Here is a 17,868-nt window from a genome sequence, read left to right on the forward strand (position 1 = left end):
CCGTCACCGCGTCACCACCCCCCCTGCAGAATTGCATCCGGGCAAAAGCTTCAGGAAGGGTTTTCTAATCTTGTTGTCAAACTACCACCATAAACACTCAATATCATCATGCTCTCTGCTGTTCGTCGTGTTCCCCGCGCCGTGTCTGTCTCCGCTAGACTCTATACTACCGGCCGCACTGAAGGCTCCGTTGCCCAGTCCAAGGGCTTCAAGTACGCACGCGTGTTCACCCGATGTCTCTGATTTTTCTGATGCCCCCCTTCTTTACTTCCCTCTTTTGCGCTTTTGCAGCAAGAAGGAGAAGGCTCATGAAGGTCCGTTGTAGTTGCACTGCGGGCGTATGACCCACCGTGTCTCACCCACCCCCCTCCTTTGCAGACCAATTCGTCCATGCACATGAGATGGAGCAGCTCGCCAAGCTGAGAGCGCAGGTTAGTCTTCTTCGCTACTCATATGGTTCTCTCAGTTTGTTGATGTGATGGTCTGGTTTTTTGTAGATTCAGGCTAAGCAGCAGGAGATCGTCCGTGTCCCGTGTCCATCTCTTTTGTCCACCGTGCCATTTCTAATGAGGCTGTTTACGCTCCTTCCAGGACTCGCTGCAAAAGGACGCCGACGCTATCACCAACAAGACTCCCAAAGCTTGAATCAACGGATGAGTGCGCTGGGATCAGGTCAGTCGTAGTTCGTTTTTACTTTGCTAAGGATGGAACAAGCTGATGAGGGATGTAGCTTTTCGTAGCTTTCTTATTGTCAATTGTCATTGTCACACCGTGTTTTGCTTTACAACGAAGAAATGTGAATGAATCTGAACATAGACCTTTGCTTTTGCGTTGCTTCACTGGTTTCCCGTAAGCTTTCAGTACATCTACCTCCCTGGCCATTGTCAACTGCTGCGTACCTATTGGGCGATCCACTCTCTACCTCACGACCTTTATTGGGCGATCCACTCTCTACCTCACGACCTTTCTTCAGTTAGCCTTACGAGTGAGGACATGTGTCAGTTGTATCCTTAGACACCTTCACTTGAGACGCGCGTACTCCGTCTGTTTGTCTGACTGTATGCGAACTCTGCATGGCCTCGACCGCGCATGGATCGAGACATGTGCTATGTTTGGAACGAGGGCCTCGATGGTAAATTCAGTTGCCCCTAATCTAGCCCCCTTTCCGTATTTCTTCGAGTGCGTCGATGTATCTTTGGATGTAGATGTATTTATGTAGGGTATGTGTCGGGTGTATGGATACGAGAGAAATCGTGGCTCTTTTGGATAAGATAGTACATAGATACTGAGATACTCGGTCACGAGGATGAGTCGAGTTCGAACTTTGAAGGACGTGTGGTGGATTTCACTTTTCGCTTCCACAATTATCATCAACGTCAACATCAACGCTGGCTTTGTGCTGCGAACTTACCTTTTTTGCGTTTTTCGTTTTTCGCTGCAGCTGTATGACCTAATTCGATTTCGATCTATCAGAGAACCAGCCATCTCTGAATCCTCTCGTCGATCTCCATCTCGATCTCCATCTGCGTCCTTCCTCGCATCGTCGGATCGACATCTAAATTTCGATTGTACTCCGAGTCTACTACGTAAAAACGGTAGAAACGCGCAGTGTTTGATCTGGATTTAACAGCACGCTCACGGTGTAGAGTCTAACTGTGGATCGAGATACACGACTTGTGTGCATCTCTCTGCCAGTGGACTCTCAGGCTTTTTTTATTTTATTTTAACAGCGATTGAACTGGGCTAGGACTCTTGGACTTGGATTCGAAGGCTTGAAACTTGAAGCTTGAAGCTTGACTTCTACCTTTACCTCTGAGGCTACCTTGCCTGTTATTTTGACTGTAATCTTTGAACAATCGGATCTTCTTCCCCTTGAACATCCAAGGACTAACGACCCAACGATGGCGGATTCAGAGAAGGACGATGCGAATCCTACTAGGTCCAGTGGTCCAGGGCTAAGTCTTGACGCTCTCGGTGCCCCCGTCCCCGTCCCCGTTCGCGTTCCCGTCCCCGTTCGCGTTCCCGTCCCCGTTCGCGTTCCCGTCCCCGTCGATTCCAGTGCATATGCGTCCGGATCGCAGATGGTAGTGGTACCCCAGCTACCGTCCGACGTGCTTGGCCGGATTGCGCAGTATGTCGTTGGGCCTGTTCTCGTTTGTGAGGGGGCTGGGGCGGAGTCAAGGTATTGGAGGGATGTGAGCGGTCGAGATCGAGGGGATGGGGATGGGGATGGGGAGGGCGGTAGAAGCGAACGCGAACGCGAACACGAACACCGATACAAACACGAAGAACACGAATACGAATACGATTACAACCACGAAGAATACGAATACGACTACACAACGCTCGCGCGCGTAGCACGCGTAAGTCGCGCGTTCCATTTGGCCGCTGCGAGATTGCTTTACGAGCGCGTTGTGCTGCACTTCCCCGATCCGGATTCGGATGTGGATTATGGAGGTGATCCTGATGGTGATGGTGATGGTGAAAGAGATGTTGTGTTCCCTGTGAGTGTTTACTTATTTTCTCTGTCTTGCCTTGCCTGGCTGCGACCGTCACTACAAAAACTGTAACTAATTCACCAATACACGCGTTTTATTCATTTTTATTCGTGGTCGTTCTCGTGGTTGTGGTCATGGATAATTGATTACGCACGCAAAACACAGAGAAGATCGAATGTGAAGTCCGCACAGCTGCCGCAGTACGCGCCCTACGTCATCTCGCTCGTCCTCAGCGGTGCGTCGCCCTCCGCATCTTCTCCTCTTTCCCTCTTCATCGTTAACGATAATTCTACACACTCTTAATTCTAATTCTAATTCTAATTCTAAATATAAATATAAATATTCCCTAGGCACCACCACCACCACCACCACCACCACCACCACCACAGCAGCACACAACCAACACACCAGTAGCACACCCGCACCCGCACCCGCACTCGCACTCGCACTAGAGCTCAAAGCATGCATACGCGCCTTCCCGAACCTCCGCCGCGTGCATCTGACCCCGCGGCGCTTCGCGCCGGAGCTGATAGACGCGGGTGTGCGTGCGCTGAGGGGGTGTAGGGTGGGGTTGGAGGTGTTGCGGGTCGAGGCGTCGTTTGCTGGCGTGGGTGCTGGTGGGGCGGAGCCTGGAGGAGGAGGGCCGTTTGGGTTAGGTGGGATCGTGGAAGAGGAGGAGGAGGAGGAGGAAGATGATGATGATGATGAAGGGGGGCAGCAAGAGGGAGGAGCTGATGCTGAGGAAGAAGATACAGACGCCGATGTGGATGTAGTGGATATACTGGTTGGCACAGAACACGACGCGCAAGGGAGAAGTGTGAGGGCGGTCGATACGACATGGTTGAAGGTGCTTGAACTGCGCAATCCTGGTCGACGGATTTTACAGGCGCTTCCGGTATGGCTGGAAAGGCTGGCTCCGCCGCTTGGCAAGTTGACCGAGTTGCATTTGACAGTAGGTTCTCTTTTCCTTCATTCTTTGTTCTTCTTCTCTCTTTATTCCCTTTTTTTTTGTTATGCTCGACCTCGACTTCTTGCTTTTTTTTCTCTGCCAGTGATTGTACATCGGTTGTTGATTTTTTTCTATTGTATATTTTATTACAGGATAATTGTGGTTCAGTGACACCAGGCGTGCTCAAAGCGATGACGCCACACACCGCTCGCTCGCTCAAGGCGCTCACACTGGGCCTATCATACTCGCTCAAAGACCAAGACGTCTTCGAGTTCATCTCGTCGCTCAAAGCGCTCGAGTGGCTAGAGCTGACATATCACTGGGCACGTATTCCCTCCTACATTTACACAACCTAGCAAAGACAAAGACTTATGTTTTTTTTTCTTACCTTGCATCTTTTCAATTTTTCATTCTGGACATCTGGAAATAGCAACTCAGACCACCGCGCTTTCTACCCACGCTCCCTGCCTTGCGCGAGTTCACGGTATCGCATGTTGCCACCACCAGCACGGAAACGCGCGTGGACGTGGACAAGCTCGATAAGTGGATCCGGTGGATCGTCGGCGGCTCGGGGTGCGGGCTGCGTGAGCTCAGGATCAAGGGCGACGGCGACGGCGACGGCGATGGTACGCATTCAGCGAAAACGAGAGGGCCGTCGGTATCCCATGATGGACTGGTGGACCACGTCGTCAGTGTGCATGCGCGCACGCTGAGGGTGCTGGATCTCCTTAACGATCCGAGTTTATCCAGGAGAGGAGGCGGCGGAGGCGGAGCGGGGATGTGTATCCGGAAGAAGAAGATGGCGGTGCTTCTGCGAGGGTGTGCGGCTAGGCTTGAAGAGCTGAGGGTGAGAGTGTCCGAGCGGGCGTTTGTGAGTTCACTCATCTCTTTTTTTTTCGTGGGGTTTATTAATTGAATGGTGAATGTGGAATGGTATTCAATAACGGTGCACGTTATATTTTAAATGTACAGATGCTTTTTGCGGAACATCCATACGACCTAACAAAGATGAGATTTGCCGTGTTTGAAATATGCAACGCGCCCCGGTCACAGCGGCCTCGGTCCTCTTCGAAATCGAAATCGAAATCGTCGCAGACGCGCCCGAACCGTCTTTTCGCGGGTGGTGGTAGCGAGTCCGAGGTTGATGCACTAGCTACAAGCATTCTTCAGCGATACAGGCCGTCTTTGAGGAAGTTGGCGATTAACGGTGTGGTTTGGGAGGTGCGGCGCTTCTTACCCTTGTCATTCCTCTTCCTTGCAATCCCCTTTCCAAAAAGATCGTTATGTGTCATAGAAAAAAATGAAAAGCTGATGATATTTTTTCTCTTGCATCTAGGCGCAATGGGTTCCTGCAGAATCAGACAACTTTGAGGGTGCTGGTGATGGCGAAGGTGGACGTATTGTCGCTAAACGAGTCGAGGTTTTGGTGCCACCTTTGGATACACATGAACGAGGCCGTTGAATATAAAATTCAGCAGAGTAACTGGATATATTTATTTTCTTGAGATGTCTGTCAGTGTAAGCCGTCCGTTTTCCTGTATCCGATCAAGTGGTCGTTAGCACCGCTCAAGACTTTTTTTACCCCACAGATGTTTGAATAAGGTAATTTTACTGCTCCTTTAGGTAAGTTTTTGAATTCAAAGTTTCGGATGAAAGTGGTTTTGCGCGTATCGTGAGATTTTCAGGCTGAATCTCGCATAAAATCTCAATAATTAACTCGCTACTATTCAAATCGCGAGGAGTTACGGTTAAATTTGTGGACAAATAAGGCAGACCTTAATTCAACTCTAAAGTCCTTTACCAAGCACTTAGAGCACAGAAAAGATGAATACAGAGTTGTCGAATTTAAAACGCTTGCAAGTGCACAAAAATAATGGCCAAAAAATAAGATGCATTATCGTGAACATTGTAATGAATGAAAGTGCTAAAGACATGCGGGAGTGATTTACTTTGTCACATACTATACCGCTCTATAAGAAAATTATACAAGCTGCCTACCGCAGCGAAGAAAGAGAGGGGCCCAGATAATAATTATATCAGGTCTTTGCGCTTCAATTAAGCGGCGGGAGCAGCGACAGCGTCACGGATGACTTGTTCGTGGCCACGAGAGCGTGGCCTGACTGAGGCCTGGAAGGGTTTGGGGACACTGTTTGGATTGTGCCGTCAGTACGAAGCAACAGTTTTTTCAAGATGTAGGAGAACGTACATGATGGCGGAGTTGACGTATTCGTGCGAGGGCTCAATGATGTTGCCCTTCTCGTCAACAGCCTTGGTGATATCGAAGACGGCAGCGAGCGAAGCGAGTGTGATCCAGACACCGGAGAAGGCGAGGTAGCGACCTGGGCAGACACTGAAAGTCATTGTATTTGGTTTAGTGGAAATGATCAAGGAGGAAGAAAATGGTAAGGGAATTACCGGCGTCCGAAGCCCCAGCAGGCGTGTCCGGGATCGCGAGCAGTCTTGTCGAGTTTGCCATCCTTGGTCAAGAAGCGGTCAGGGTTGAAGGTGAAGGGGTCCTTGTAGGTCTCTTCGTTGTGAAGCATAGCCCTTGAGGCAAAGTGAGCTTGAGCATTTAACTACACAACCAATGACGATTGCTCACCATGAGTTAGCGATGACGATAGTTCCAGCCGGAATGCGGTAACCCTTGTACTCATCCTCTTCAATAAGAACGTGGGGCAAGCCTATCAGACCAATGATCAGCATATTAATATACATGAAATGTAATTGTGACAAAGACGCACCAATAGGTCCAACATCTCTCCATCGAAGAGTCTCCATGGTCAAAGCGGTGATGTAGGGCAGAGAGTCGTAGTCGTTGAAGTCGGGGAGATGTCCAGGCTTGATGACACGGTCGAGTTCAGCCTGAGCTTTCTTAAGAGTCTCCGGGTATTCGAGGAAGGCCAAGATGCAAGATCCGACGGCAGAAAGAGTCTGTTTGACAGTTAGTCCTCGAAAATCTTCTTCGAAAATTGAATTGTTCCTACAGTATCAGTTCCAGCTATAGGAAATCATCAGTTAATCGACACTCGCTCGCATTGCAGAGGGTTCATCCTTACCAGAGTACATGCTTCCGGCGGTGTCCTTGACGAGCTGTTCTTTGACGGGATCAGGCTTGCTGGGGTCCATGTCGTTCAAGTTAGCAGAGACGAAGCAGTGAGGCGAAGTTCCAGCAAGCTGAGGAAAAAGTTATTCAAATAATCTAATGTGATATGGGCTTTGGTTACATACCACGTTCTTCTTAGCTCCCTTGAAGGTGTAATCACGCATCTCGAAGGCGGCATCTCTCCAAATACGGGCTTTTGTCTGGAATCCAGCACCAGGGAACCATTCGGGAACATATTTCAACAGGGAGAAAGAGTCGACGAGGAAAGCGCCGGGAACAGCAGCTTCGGCAAAGCCCGCAAGTGACTGTTCAGCAACCTTGATGTAAGGATCGTTGTCGGCTAACACATCCAAACCGTAGGTAATTGACAGAATGCCTTCTCCGGACATGCTATTCACGAGACGGGTGAGATAAAATCCGGTGCAGACAGAGACTAGGCACTCACTGACGAATGTTTCCCATAATGTTCTCGGGATAGTCGAGGAAGCGTTTCAACAGGTTACGAGTGGCACGGAGCATGTGAGGCCTGAACAGAACGACAGCACCAGGGTGGAAGCTGTGATGCATCAGACGACGGCAGTCGCGCCATTGTTGACCTAGTGAAAATTAGAAAAACCTGTTTAGCGCCCATGATGTATATAATCCAGCGATCACGAACCGTATTCCTTGAATCCGACAGCAAAGTCCCATCCCATCAATTCGTTAACCATAGGAAGGTGAGCACGACTGGAGTATTTTGATGACCTTCTTTCCAACAGCTCCATGGCAGCATCGTGAGTGTCCAAAACGACAATGTTTGTACCGACAACGTTAAGATAAATAATGTCGGTATCTTGGAAAGATGTAAGTATATCTAAGAGATGACGAAATAAAAAACGCACTGTGCTCCTGAGATATCTTATGATAATCCTGCCATTCAGGCCTCGAAGGCATGTTGAACAGATTGCCAACAATCGGCTTCCTTGGAGGGCCAGGAGGAAGAGGCAAATGTGAATAAGGCCCCTTCTTGGACTTCCTGTAGTAGATCAAACCCAGGCTGCCCAAGGCAATCAGGATCGCGAGTGTGTCAAACTGAACCATGCTGGAGGTGAATGGGTAATTTTTGATAGAGCCCCTCCCAGTTTAAGTACTTGGAATATATGGGCGGCCCCGCCTTAGGTTTTGCATGCGTTATGCCCGTGGAGTGCTCTACCTTGGTCCTGTGTTCCACCGCTCAAGTCGGTCAGAGTCATAGGTACATGGGCAAGATAATCTCAACAAGTGAACTGAATTCTAATGGGACAGAACCGAAACGGAGTGACCTAGGGATCTGATGAAGTGGATCGGCGTGATGGAGGTCTGAAGTAAGCGCGTATGGGAAATTCTAAGATTAAAGATTATACCTCTGCAAATTACTGTGGACAAAAGGAGAGTGCCAAGGTACCTATTCGTTACGTTCATGGCGTCCGCACACCTAGACAATCTCCGTAAATATACATAGTACTCGACTCTCTGATACCTCGGTCCGCACCTTCAAATCCGTAATTCGTTTTCACCCAGTGATACGGAAACAGTGCGTGTGCAGCATGCTACGTTTGAGTATGGAATGGAACAAAACTGAACGTTTGAACAATAATCCGACGAGGATATAGCTGATGAAATGCTCGCAATTTGAATTGGTAAAACACTGACTGCCTCCACTTGCACCAGGTGTGTTGGGACACCAGGGATAACATCGAAGTCAAACTTCAGGAAAATGCCCTCCTGTAAGCAATGCGATTTTTTTTACAAATCTCACCATATTTGGTAAGACGATCGATCAGAATCGAGCCGAAATGGGATCGTCGTCAAATATACTCGGTGCTGCCTTTTTACCCAAAAGTCAAAAAATTTTTGAACCGACTTCGCCTCGGCAAGGAAAGATCTTCACCGGTAACCGACTTACCCAGGGTCACTTTTGGTCCCAAAACTACGCTATAATACCGACTTCTCCCAGCCGCTGGCTTCGATGGCGGTAGCCTTGACTGTTGTATGCCGAATATATACAATTCTCGGGGCTCACCCTTGCTCTTTGAAAAACATACAAGCTACCTGTTAAAGACTATCATTTGTATACAAAATTTTGCAATCGGATTTTGTGGCTTAAGTTACATAGTACTTGAGCACAAGCAAGCTTCAGTCTCAAGCTTCGGCATTCAACGATGAATATCTCACTGAGGATATAGAGTGCTTTTGATTTCGTCAAGTTCTGTAATCATTATTCATTTGTTGGTTGAGGTTGCTCTAACCCTCAAATAGAAAATACAGGGACTTCACTTATTTTAAATCAAATAGATCAATAAGCAGCCTTGAGCAGTTTGTCAGCCAATTTCACATGTTTAGGACTAAAAGCGAGCATAGAGAGGTTAAGGTTTTCCTTCACCTCCTTCATATACTGGAGTCCACTGGAATATCTCTATCGCTATAAAGGAAAGGTGAGTCGTCCTCCACCAAACAATCTCAGGGAGGGTCAATGTTGTTGGGTTTTCAATTGAAGACAAATTACCTAGAAAGGATAAGATACTACACAAAAAGTACCGGAAAAGTCGGCTGCGTTATCCCATCAAATTGTCGTGCTTCCCCACAGTGCGGAGTTGATTTCGCCTCAAAGTTAAAACGAAAACGGAAGTAAACGTTTGACACTTCAAGCCTCCGTGAACCCAGGGTGAGTGAAGTGATTACAGACAAACTGCCATAAAGAACGGACTCGGAGGTTATATTACATTGTCTGCGTACCGTTACCAATGAAACGTTACAGCTTCTGGAAGTGGCTGAGGCCTGCCGCCACCAAAAATTGAGCGGACTATCTTGGGCAGTATAAATTTGCTATCATGGAGAGGTATCCGTTCATGCCATATCCTCTCCCCGCTAATATTACCCGAGTTTACATCTCGGCCATTTCGTTTCTATTTGAAAAATAAAATATCACTATGCATGCTGCGGCACTGTATATGTCCTCCATGTGCTTTGCATTGGACATTCATCAAATACATCGAGTACGAGTTATTTCGGTGCCGGTGGGCGAAGCTAGGCAAGCCTGGTGCCAAAAAAAGTTCAACGAGTACAACTGAAAATATGAGTCCAGAGCCCAGTTTGAATTAATAGTAAATTCTAACGACTGGCCCACGTCTATACGCGCAATAACCTGTACTCCAGATCCAACAAATTAAGGTCTTTTGTTACCTGAATGTTAGTAAATACTCGGATACTTCAACCAGCGTAGTTTTTTCTACTCATTATACTATATTACGTCTGGGTTAGATTGATGGGCTTTTGCAAATTAATCATCATTATGAAGTCATGCTCCCGCCTATTGTCAGATAATTTTCACTCATGAGTGCATTGCGTAAAACGTTATTATCAAAGTGCTAGAAAGTATAAATGTTCGGATAAAATTATAGCACTTCAAGAGTCGATTCCCTTACACTTTGGTTTAGTAAACTTATAAGACAAGTAAATTAATGATTAACGGTGTAAGAGGTACTTCACCAAACTTATACACATACTATCTATCGAAAGGCTGATACGGTAGCAGAGGTTGTCTGTGAGAACTGACTGGCATAGTACAAAACTATTCAAATTGAGATTAGCGGCAAGGAAAGAACACTACCATTTTTGTATAATAACAGGCAATGGCAGATACCGTCACAGTCTAAGCGAAGGGACTAATGATAGACCCAGGTAAAGTGCTTTTCGGTTTACACAGGAATGACGCACGTGGCGCTCAGTCGTATTTGCAGTCACTTACCTCGAAAATACAATGACGATTCCAATCATGAAGGATTTCGATGTTCTTACTCTGAAACTCGACAAAGGGAAACACAATGGATAAGTTGATCGAGCGGGCGCTTATCTTCCAAATTGGAAAGAACATTTCTCTTGGACAAAATTCCCACATGAGGTCTCCGACTGTCCAATCGAATGCTCGGTGTTTAGCAATCGGTTAATGAAAAAGTTAATCTTGCAGATTGGCGAGGATAGTAATCAGTCAGAACTAGTGCCTTAGGCTTCTATGGTTGTCGTCAACGGTCTTTAGAGCCCCTGAAAAGGCAACAGCTATAATTAAATGTCATCAAACCACTTACGCTATTCTACGAACACCTATAATAGCCCCGCACTAAACATTACCTATGCTCATATCAATCTTCGAAGGAGAATGTACCTGCCAAAACTCTTCCGAATAAAGAACGATCGTCTTCGGGTAAAGGTTTAGTAAAGTCAGGCAATGTGAGATGCATTCTAAGTCGACCTATCGCTACCACCGCTTTTGCGGTGTTTCAAAGTCGTAGTTTCACGAACATGCCCATAATCTTCCAGCATACTGGCATAATATTTTCTGCATAAATGATGGTATGGATGCCTTTGACTAGGCCCTCGAAAAGAAAAGCTGTACTCAGATATACGTCGTCAAATGCAATACGCAAATCGCCCAAATGGTGGCAAAAATGTAGGTACTCAATCTAAAGCTGAGATAGGACGCTTCATTGGAGATACACGTTCCTTGAGCTTTCTGTGGAATCGTGACAGTTTGAGCCGCTACTGAGATGGTTGCTGTGGAACTGAGAGTCTGTCCAGCGGTACTGTAAATGAACGCTGGGGAAAGCAAAGCTGGGGTATAACTGGCAGAAAATTGCTCGTAGCAATCTGCCTGTACTGGATTCGAACCAGGAAGAGAGTCTAGTGTGCCAAGAGCTTAAGAGAAGGGAATGAACACAAAAAAGAGGGTAAGGACGATTATACACCTACTAATTTCGTCAACAGTGTTGGTTATGTAGCATTGCCTTGTTTGGTCGATGTCAAAGAGGCCCTTTGCAGCGCAACAAGAAGGATCTCCGTATGGGTTACAGTTGCACCCGTCAAGAGCCTGTTCGAGGACGCCCTCGTCCCATCCGTTCATAAAGTCTGACAATTGAACGCAATAAATATCATGTGAATTATCTTGCTAAGTTAACCAGACCTGCATGATACGAGTAGCCAGTGGGATCGCCGTTGGAGAAGCTGAAACAAAGAAAAAGCCAAGATGTTCAACGACGAACAATAATAGAGTAGATGATGAACACCAACACAAATGGTTGGTCGGGCACCGCCGCCTGTCTCCGAAAATCGTCGAAAGCTTGAGTCACCCAGTACACCTGCATTTCATTTTAAGCAGTGATGTCTTAAGGAAAGAAATTCATGGCCCACCTCCATAAAAATACGCGGTATCGTCACGGGAAACATTGGGTCTGAACATGTCCCATTGTCCGGGCCAGTTGACAGAAATGCGACATGCGATTTATGGTCCGGAGAGTCGGTATTCTATACCGACGATCAATAAATTAAGTGGGAACGGACTGCATGGGTCAGTTCAAATATGCTCACAACGCCGTCCCAGCAGCTCGGGAAGTTCTACACGGACATTGAGAGACATTAAGTACACATATAGTTCATAAAAACATACTATTTGCGACCGGATACCAGACGGGCATCTGGTCTTCGGGAGCTCGTTAAATCGAGAGGATTGACCACTAAAATCAAGACACAAAAAGGTCACAGCCTGTTGTGCAAAGCTGGACGCGTTGAGGGTCCTCAAAGTGAGGTCACCTTGTAATTCGATTAGTTTTTCGGTCCCAAGAGCAAAGAAAAAGTAATGGCGGGTGGTTTACCAGAGATCATACGAAACTTTGGTAATGCAGGGTAGTAAGTTCTGAGTCCACGGGTTTTCGAGCCTCGACATACATCTTTTGGAAATGCAGTGGTATTTCCGGGAGAATTACTAAAGAGATAATCTGTTTGTATAAGTTGTGGGCGTCACGGGTCTGAAAAGCTTGGACGAGGGTAGATATATGCATACATCTAGGGAGACGTCAATGATAAGTAAGGACAGCAGGTAAAATTTTAGAACATTACGGGGTTTCCCTCAACGCTAGTAAATGTTCCATTGGACCAACTACCGTCTCTACTATTAGTATAGATTCAAAGCTAGCTTAAAGATGTTTGTTACTGAAAATATAATTGCTTGGATTTCTGAGCGACTCGGTTGACAAAACAGTACCGAAAAGTTAAGACCTACTGGATACCAGTAATTGCTTTTGTCCTGGAGGATTGGCATCGATGTACATTGACTGTTTCGCAGAGCATCGGTATTTGAGTTTACGCCAAAGTTGCTTCCTCCTACAACTAAGCATTGCTGAAGGTTAATAGTATTGCGGTTCATGACATATCACTTCGATACCTCCATGGACGTGCGTGGACACGAAGCCGCTATCCACGATTGGGTCGATTCTTTGTGTGGTCAATATGTTATCTGTGCACTCGAACCAAGTTTAGAGTCATAGGTATGCAACAACAATCGCATATACTCACTGGCCGACATGAGCCAGTAGGCTTCGACCATTCCTAGAGAACAGAAAAGAAAACGCAATACAAGGGGTAACATTCGTCAGGTAGGTCGCAGACGGCCTTTCGCAACTCAAGGTAGAAAGGTATCCCAGCCCGAGATGAGGGATGTGCCAACGAGGAACGGTGCCTCGTGGAGTACGTGTGGAGTGTGATTCTATCATTAACTTTTGCAGTCAGAAAGCATCGACAAGTCTAGCGTTATGACATTGAACAACTGGGCCTGTCACATCTATCCGGGAACTTCAAACCGCTAACTTGTTGATATTAAATGTTCAACGGAAATTTTTTTGACGGTTCAAAGCATCGTATGTCTTGATGAAGATGAGGGTAGACGACGGATGCAATATTGTTAAGCATTGTAGATAAGAGGATTGAATTAGACGGGGGGTATGTAGTGGTATTATAATGCAGGTAGATAAATCAACTTGAGTCATATCTATAGGAATGATGTTAGCTGCGATGATAACAAAATAATGGACTTGAGAAAACAAAAAAAAAGTTAGACGTAAATCAGGTTATCGATGTAAATCAACAGGTCTCTCACCCGCCTCCACATTTGTACACCGGGAGACTTTGGTATGGGCAAGAGGTTCGTGTCCGCCCATCGAATAGAAATTCATCAAATAATAAAGGATAGCATAGAAAAGAAGCCAAAGGGAATGAATAGAATACTCACAAATCATTGCAAACAAACGAAACAAGGGAAAGAAAACCCTGAGGAGAGATGTGTGAGTAGGTCATTATAAAAGACGGGGGTTATTGTAACGAGGAGGTCAGACAAGGCTGAAATCGATATTGGAATCCACATAGACATTCGGAATGTGGTAAAGTATGGTATAAAAGTGGATCATCACTACAGCGGTGAGCAAAGAATGACACTTACAAAAAAAGACAGAACAAACGATGCGGATGCGGAACTTGGAGAAGGTAACAATGCCAGAGAGAGAGTCGCCACGAGAGAAAAAAAAAGGTTACTAAGGATTCAAACTCAGATACCTTTTGAAAATAAACAACGGCAAGCTTCAAGGGAATCACGTGATTTTTGTCGAGTGCATTCGAGCAAGTTCTTCCTTTTTCGTGAACTCCGTAGATTTTTGCGACAATGAATATCTTTTCCCTTTGGAGTGGTACTCTTTGTAACATTAACCATAACTATACACCCCAACCAACTTACAACTCAAGATGCAGTCAATTCTCCGATGGTCGTTAGAAAATTCTACACCGATGGATTCCGCCGCGAGCGACCATCCGCCAGCGGAGCGCAAAGACCTGGATCCAGCCATTATTGACATGATTCTAGGGAAACCAGACTCCGTTCAGATGAAAGAAGACATGGCTATTGCGGTGGATGATGCCAAAAGCGAAGATGAGAGGATCAACGCGTTGGATCATATGGAAATGGTGAGTAATTTTCATATTCGAAGTTAGGGCAATCTGACACAACTTGATGCACTAATAGCTCATCGAACATATCGATAATGCTAATGGTACCGCATTTTATTCGTTTCTCTGAATGAACATTTTTCTAAAGTACCAATACAGATCTAGAGAAACTTAAACTCTGGGAACCATTGCAGTCCTTGTTGACATCCAATTCATCAACTTCCGAAATCAGGACCCAAGCACTTTGGGTCATTGGGACCGCTTTGCAGAATAACCCTTCTGCACAGGAAGACGTGCGTCGATTCGTTTTTATAGTCAGCACGAATATCTGACTTTTTGACAGTACATGTTGTATAATCCACTCCCTATCCTTTTGTCATTTCTCGATCCGTCCCCCTCATCGTCACCGGGTATCCGTGCTAAAGCCATATATGCCCTGTCCGGGTTGTTGAAACACAATTCGCCTGCAGTTCAAGCTTTAGGGCCCTCAGGATGGACGAAGCTCCGTGAATCACTGCAAGGTCTGTAGATGTAATTTTCCTTCTACGAATGTGCTAACAACTAGCATTTAGATCCTTCAATAACGGTCCGACGAAAAGTCGTATTTCTTCTTAGTTCTCTCCTTCTTCCCAATGGCTCCGGTCCTACCCCAACGCCAGCCCCGACAGCAGCCAACATCTTGACTCCCGACCACCGTCCCGCTCCAACTTCCGACGAGCCTATCTTCTCCAATTCACATGCCTCCAATCTACGAAACCCGAATCGCAGCAATACCTCTTCCCCCACCGTATCTGCTTTAAGCGAATATAACATTATGGAAAGTATCATTTCCGGGGTGGTTACCCCAGTTCCATATGGCAATGATGGCGAGAGCGTCGAGCCCGATGCAGATTTTGAAGAAAAGGCTGTGCAGTAAGTGTCCTCATTTACTTTCATATATACAAACTCATCACACAATGCAGTTTGTTGTTCACATATGCTGTGTCATGTTCGGGAGAATTGTCCCAGTCGCAGAAAGAGGCTCTGAAATCGTGGATTCAAACGCAGAAAACGAAGAAGGGCGAGAGCCAGCTATTAGAAAGTTGGAACATTTCAAGAGAAGAATACGCGGGACTAGTCGGAAAGCTTTTGTAATATATTCCTTTCTACACTAATCTGATTGTACGAATATATCTCATATCACTCTACGTTTGCTTCCATTTCACCCCTTCTACCCGAGGGCAGAAGCATGGGTCGGTCGTCGTGAAATATAACATGCACATGATATATCAGGTGTGGCTTTGATGTGTGGTCAGCTCACGACGGCTTGCAACTTTAGCGATTGTTGCTATACTTCAACAACCGAACAGTTAGGCGCCATCTCATGGATAGTGCCAAACAGTAGTACCTAACGGGGTAATTCATGGGCGCTTCATGGCAATAAGCTCAGGCTCATATCGAGTTGATCTATTTTCGGCACTTGGATTGCTCACTCTTCTGCCAAGTGCTTCGCTCGTTTTGAGGATATTCAGCATTGTTTCCTAAAATTGACTTAGGATTTGGATTCTTTGAAACATGATTCAAATTATAATAATTATGAGTCGGGAGTGTAATACGACGTTAAGAATAAATATATCTTCTATAATCTAACCCGTCACTCTGCCCTGATGACTAACTTAGACGAAGTCCCAGGAAACCTGGATACGACCCAGATCCGTGCTGGCGAGGCCACTGAATGCTGCGGGGGACAGATCAACATCGTTGGCCGCGCAACCTGGACAAAGGTCGACGACTTGAGCCATGACGGTTTGGCCATTGACTTCATCGGGTATTACAGCTGGTCAGGTCTCGATTGAACGATGAGAACGTAAACTGGTCTTACAGTAGACTTGAATATTACTGCCGCACTTGGCGCCGCTTTGGAATTGAGTAGTGGATAATGCCACAATGAAATCGCTGTCGGAGTTAACTAGGCCGCAAGCACCGAGCTGGATTGTAAAGAGTTTGATCAACGTTCAAAACGGCGTTCTACAGTTACAAAGGCGATTTACTCCAGGGAAGAAGAAGGTAGCTAACCATAACTTTAATGCACGTAGACATTTACTGTAGTCTGTCACACCTACCATCTCCGTCAAAAGCAGCAGCTCCGCTAATAGCTGCAACAAGGGCGAAGAATGTTTTGCTGAAACGCATGCTGGAATAAAGTCGATTTAAAGAAAACGGGAGGCTTTTGTCTGACAGTATGCCATTGAGAAAACTCCCTTTTAAGCCATTTTGGCTTCGATATTTTGTCAAAGTGCTATGTTATCTCAAGATGAAAGGTTGAAAGAAATCCACACTATAGTTAGGATGCCAACTCTCGGCATTGTAAAAGATTGATATATTTCTAAGGAACGAATGAGAATCAAAGTACTATAACTTTGGCTTTCTCTACATCTATGGGACCGGAGAAATTGATCATACTGCGAGTTAAGTGAAGAGATGATTAACGATGGAAACGGTCGTGCAGTTGCATGATAGAACCAACGTGTCATAATTGCTGTTGAAGTCAGGTTGGGAAAAAAACTCAGTCACCATACTGAAGGCATAAACCACAGAGTTTCTATTACATTATTGAGTTCCAGAAAGCCAATTCATCGAATGGTATTCTTAAGCAAGCCTCCACTTCAATTGATAGATTGATCATGTCAGCAGTATTTTAAGCGCCAAAGCTATTTTTGGAACAATGTCATTTTGGTCAACCAACTACGTGGTCGGAACAACGGAAAAAGTTTCGGTAGGCCAGGTTATAACTCTGAAGCACGTATGAGCCTATGATAGTAGCTTTCATGAACATGTCCTCACTAGGAAATGCACCGAATATACCGACAATTGCTACAACTGTCAAGAGAATTGCGTTGAATTACATGATTGTAACTTTAAGGTGACAGTTTAGCTTTAGGTGTCAGCTTTAGAAAACTGAAACAGTAAAAGTTATTTAAATGCTCTAGGGCCTTTATGTCATATGGCATACTCGCCGTGAGATTCATGGTCCGAAAACCGAACAATTGGAAAGACAATTTCTTCTGAACTGACCTATTTGAGCACATTCTGTGATTACTGTTTAGCGCCGAATCCATCGGGAAAATATGGTATTTAATTTGGAAAATATTATCAGCTCACTAGAATGTTGTTCTATTGTGGAAGAAGTATTATTTCTGTGATACTTTGAGCCCATGGAGTGGCCAAAGTACAGAGTGCAGTGGGAACGCTATTTCGGACAGTTCATTTTGATGTCTTTGTAGTGATATGTCGCCATCAAGGAGCGGCTCAAAAGATAATGTTTCCAGAATTTTCCAGCTTTAAATTCACTAATAATGGGGGAAACTTTGTATGAAACACAGGTGGTATACGAAGTTTACCGGAAGGTGGTGTACTGCAATCTTAATTTGACCTAGTAGTTCAATTGCACCTGCGATACTGCATTATCCATCGTAGTACACCATAACATAATACTCCAAAAACACACACCTATCTGTAAATCTACGAGATTCTATAGACCGTTGGGAACAATC

General features: G+C 45.7%; 5 protein-coding genes across 5 annotated transcripts; 3 read left to right on the forward strand and 2 right to left on the reverse strand.

Annotated features, from left to right (window-relative positions):
- Positions 1-108: 108 nt before the first annotated feature.
- JR316_0010739 (uncharacterized protein) lies at positions 109-645 on the forward strand (the record flags this gene model as incomplete). The annotated part of the gene is made up of 5 exons (XM_047896404.1): positions 109-212; positions 292-314; positions 379-431; positions 498-521; positions 592-645. The coding sequence occupies 5 exons, from the start codon at positions 109-111 to the stop codon at positions 643-645; spliced, it is 258 nt and encodes an 85-aa protein (XP_047744449.1).
- Positions 646-1,901: 1,256 nt separating this feature from the next.
- On the forward strand, positions 1,902-4,909 carry JR316_0010740 (uncharacterized protein; the record flags this gene model as incomplete). The annotated part of the gene is made up of 7 exons (XM_047896405.1): positions 1,902-2,504; positions 2,664-2,733; positions 2,849-3,450; positions 3,600-3,745; positions 3,886-4,318; positions 4,420-4,668; positions 4,784-4,909. 7 exons carry the CDS (start codon positions 1,902-1,904, stop codon positions 4,907-4,909), a joined length of 2,229 nt encoding a protein of 742 aa, XP_047744450.1.
- Positions 4,910-5,502: 593 nt separating this feature from the next.
- On the reverse strand, positions 5,503-7,633 carry JR316_0010741 (Cytochrome P450 monooxygenase 98; the record flags this gene model as incomplete). The annotated part of the gene is made up of 10 exons (XM_047896406.1): positions 5,503-5,593; positions 5,654-5,797; positions 5,863-5,994; positions 6,050-6,131; positions 6,192-6,381; positions 6,475-6,624; positions 6,679-6,943; positions 6,999-7,149; positions 7,212-7,385; positions 7,435-7,633. 10 exons carry the CDS (start codon positions 7,631-7,633, stop codon positions 5,503-5,505), a joined length of 1,578 nt encoding a protein of 525 aa, XP_047744451.1.
- A 6,543-nt stretch (positions 7,634-14,176) lies between these two features.
- JR316_0010742 (Hsp70 nucleotide exchange factor FES1) lies at positions 14,177-15,469 on the forward strand (the record flags this gene model as incomplete). Its single annotated transcript, XM_047896407.1, has 6 exons — positions 14,177-14,353; positions 14,412-14,439; positions 14,495-14,628; positions 14,679-14,856; positions 14,908-15,247; positions 15,298-15,469. 6 exons carry the CDS (start codon positions 14,177-14,179, stop codon positions 15,467-15,469), a joined length of 1,029 nt encoding a protein of 342 aa, XP_047744452.1.
- A 521-nt stretch (positions 15,470-15,990) lies between these two features.
- On the reverse strand, positions 15,991-16,507 carry JR316_0010743 (EG45-like domain containing protein; the record flags this gene model as incomplete). The annotated part of the gene is made up of 4 exons (XM_047896408.1): positions 15,991-16,151; positions 16,215-16,302; positions 16,366-16,385; positions 16,438-16,507. 4 exons carry the CDS (start codon positions 16,505-16,507, stop codon positions 15,991-15,993), a joined length of 339 nt encoding a protein of 112 aa, XP_047744453.1.
- Between the last annotated feature and the right edge of the window lie 1,361 nt (positions 16,508-17,868).

The sequence above is a fragment of the Psilocybe cubensis genome, chromosome 10, assembly GCF_017499595.1.
Source record: "Psilocybe cubensis strain MGC-MH-2018 chromosome 10, whole genome shotgun sequence".
Taxonomy (NCBI): Eukaryota; Fungi; Basidiomycota; class Agaricomycetes; order Agaricales; family Agrocybaceae; genus Psilocybe; species Psilocybe cubensis.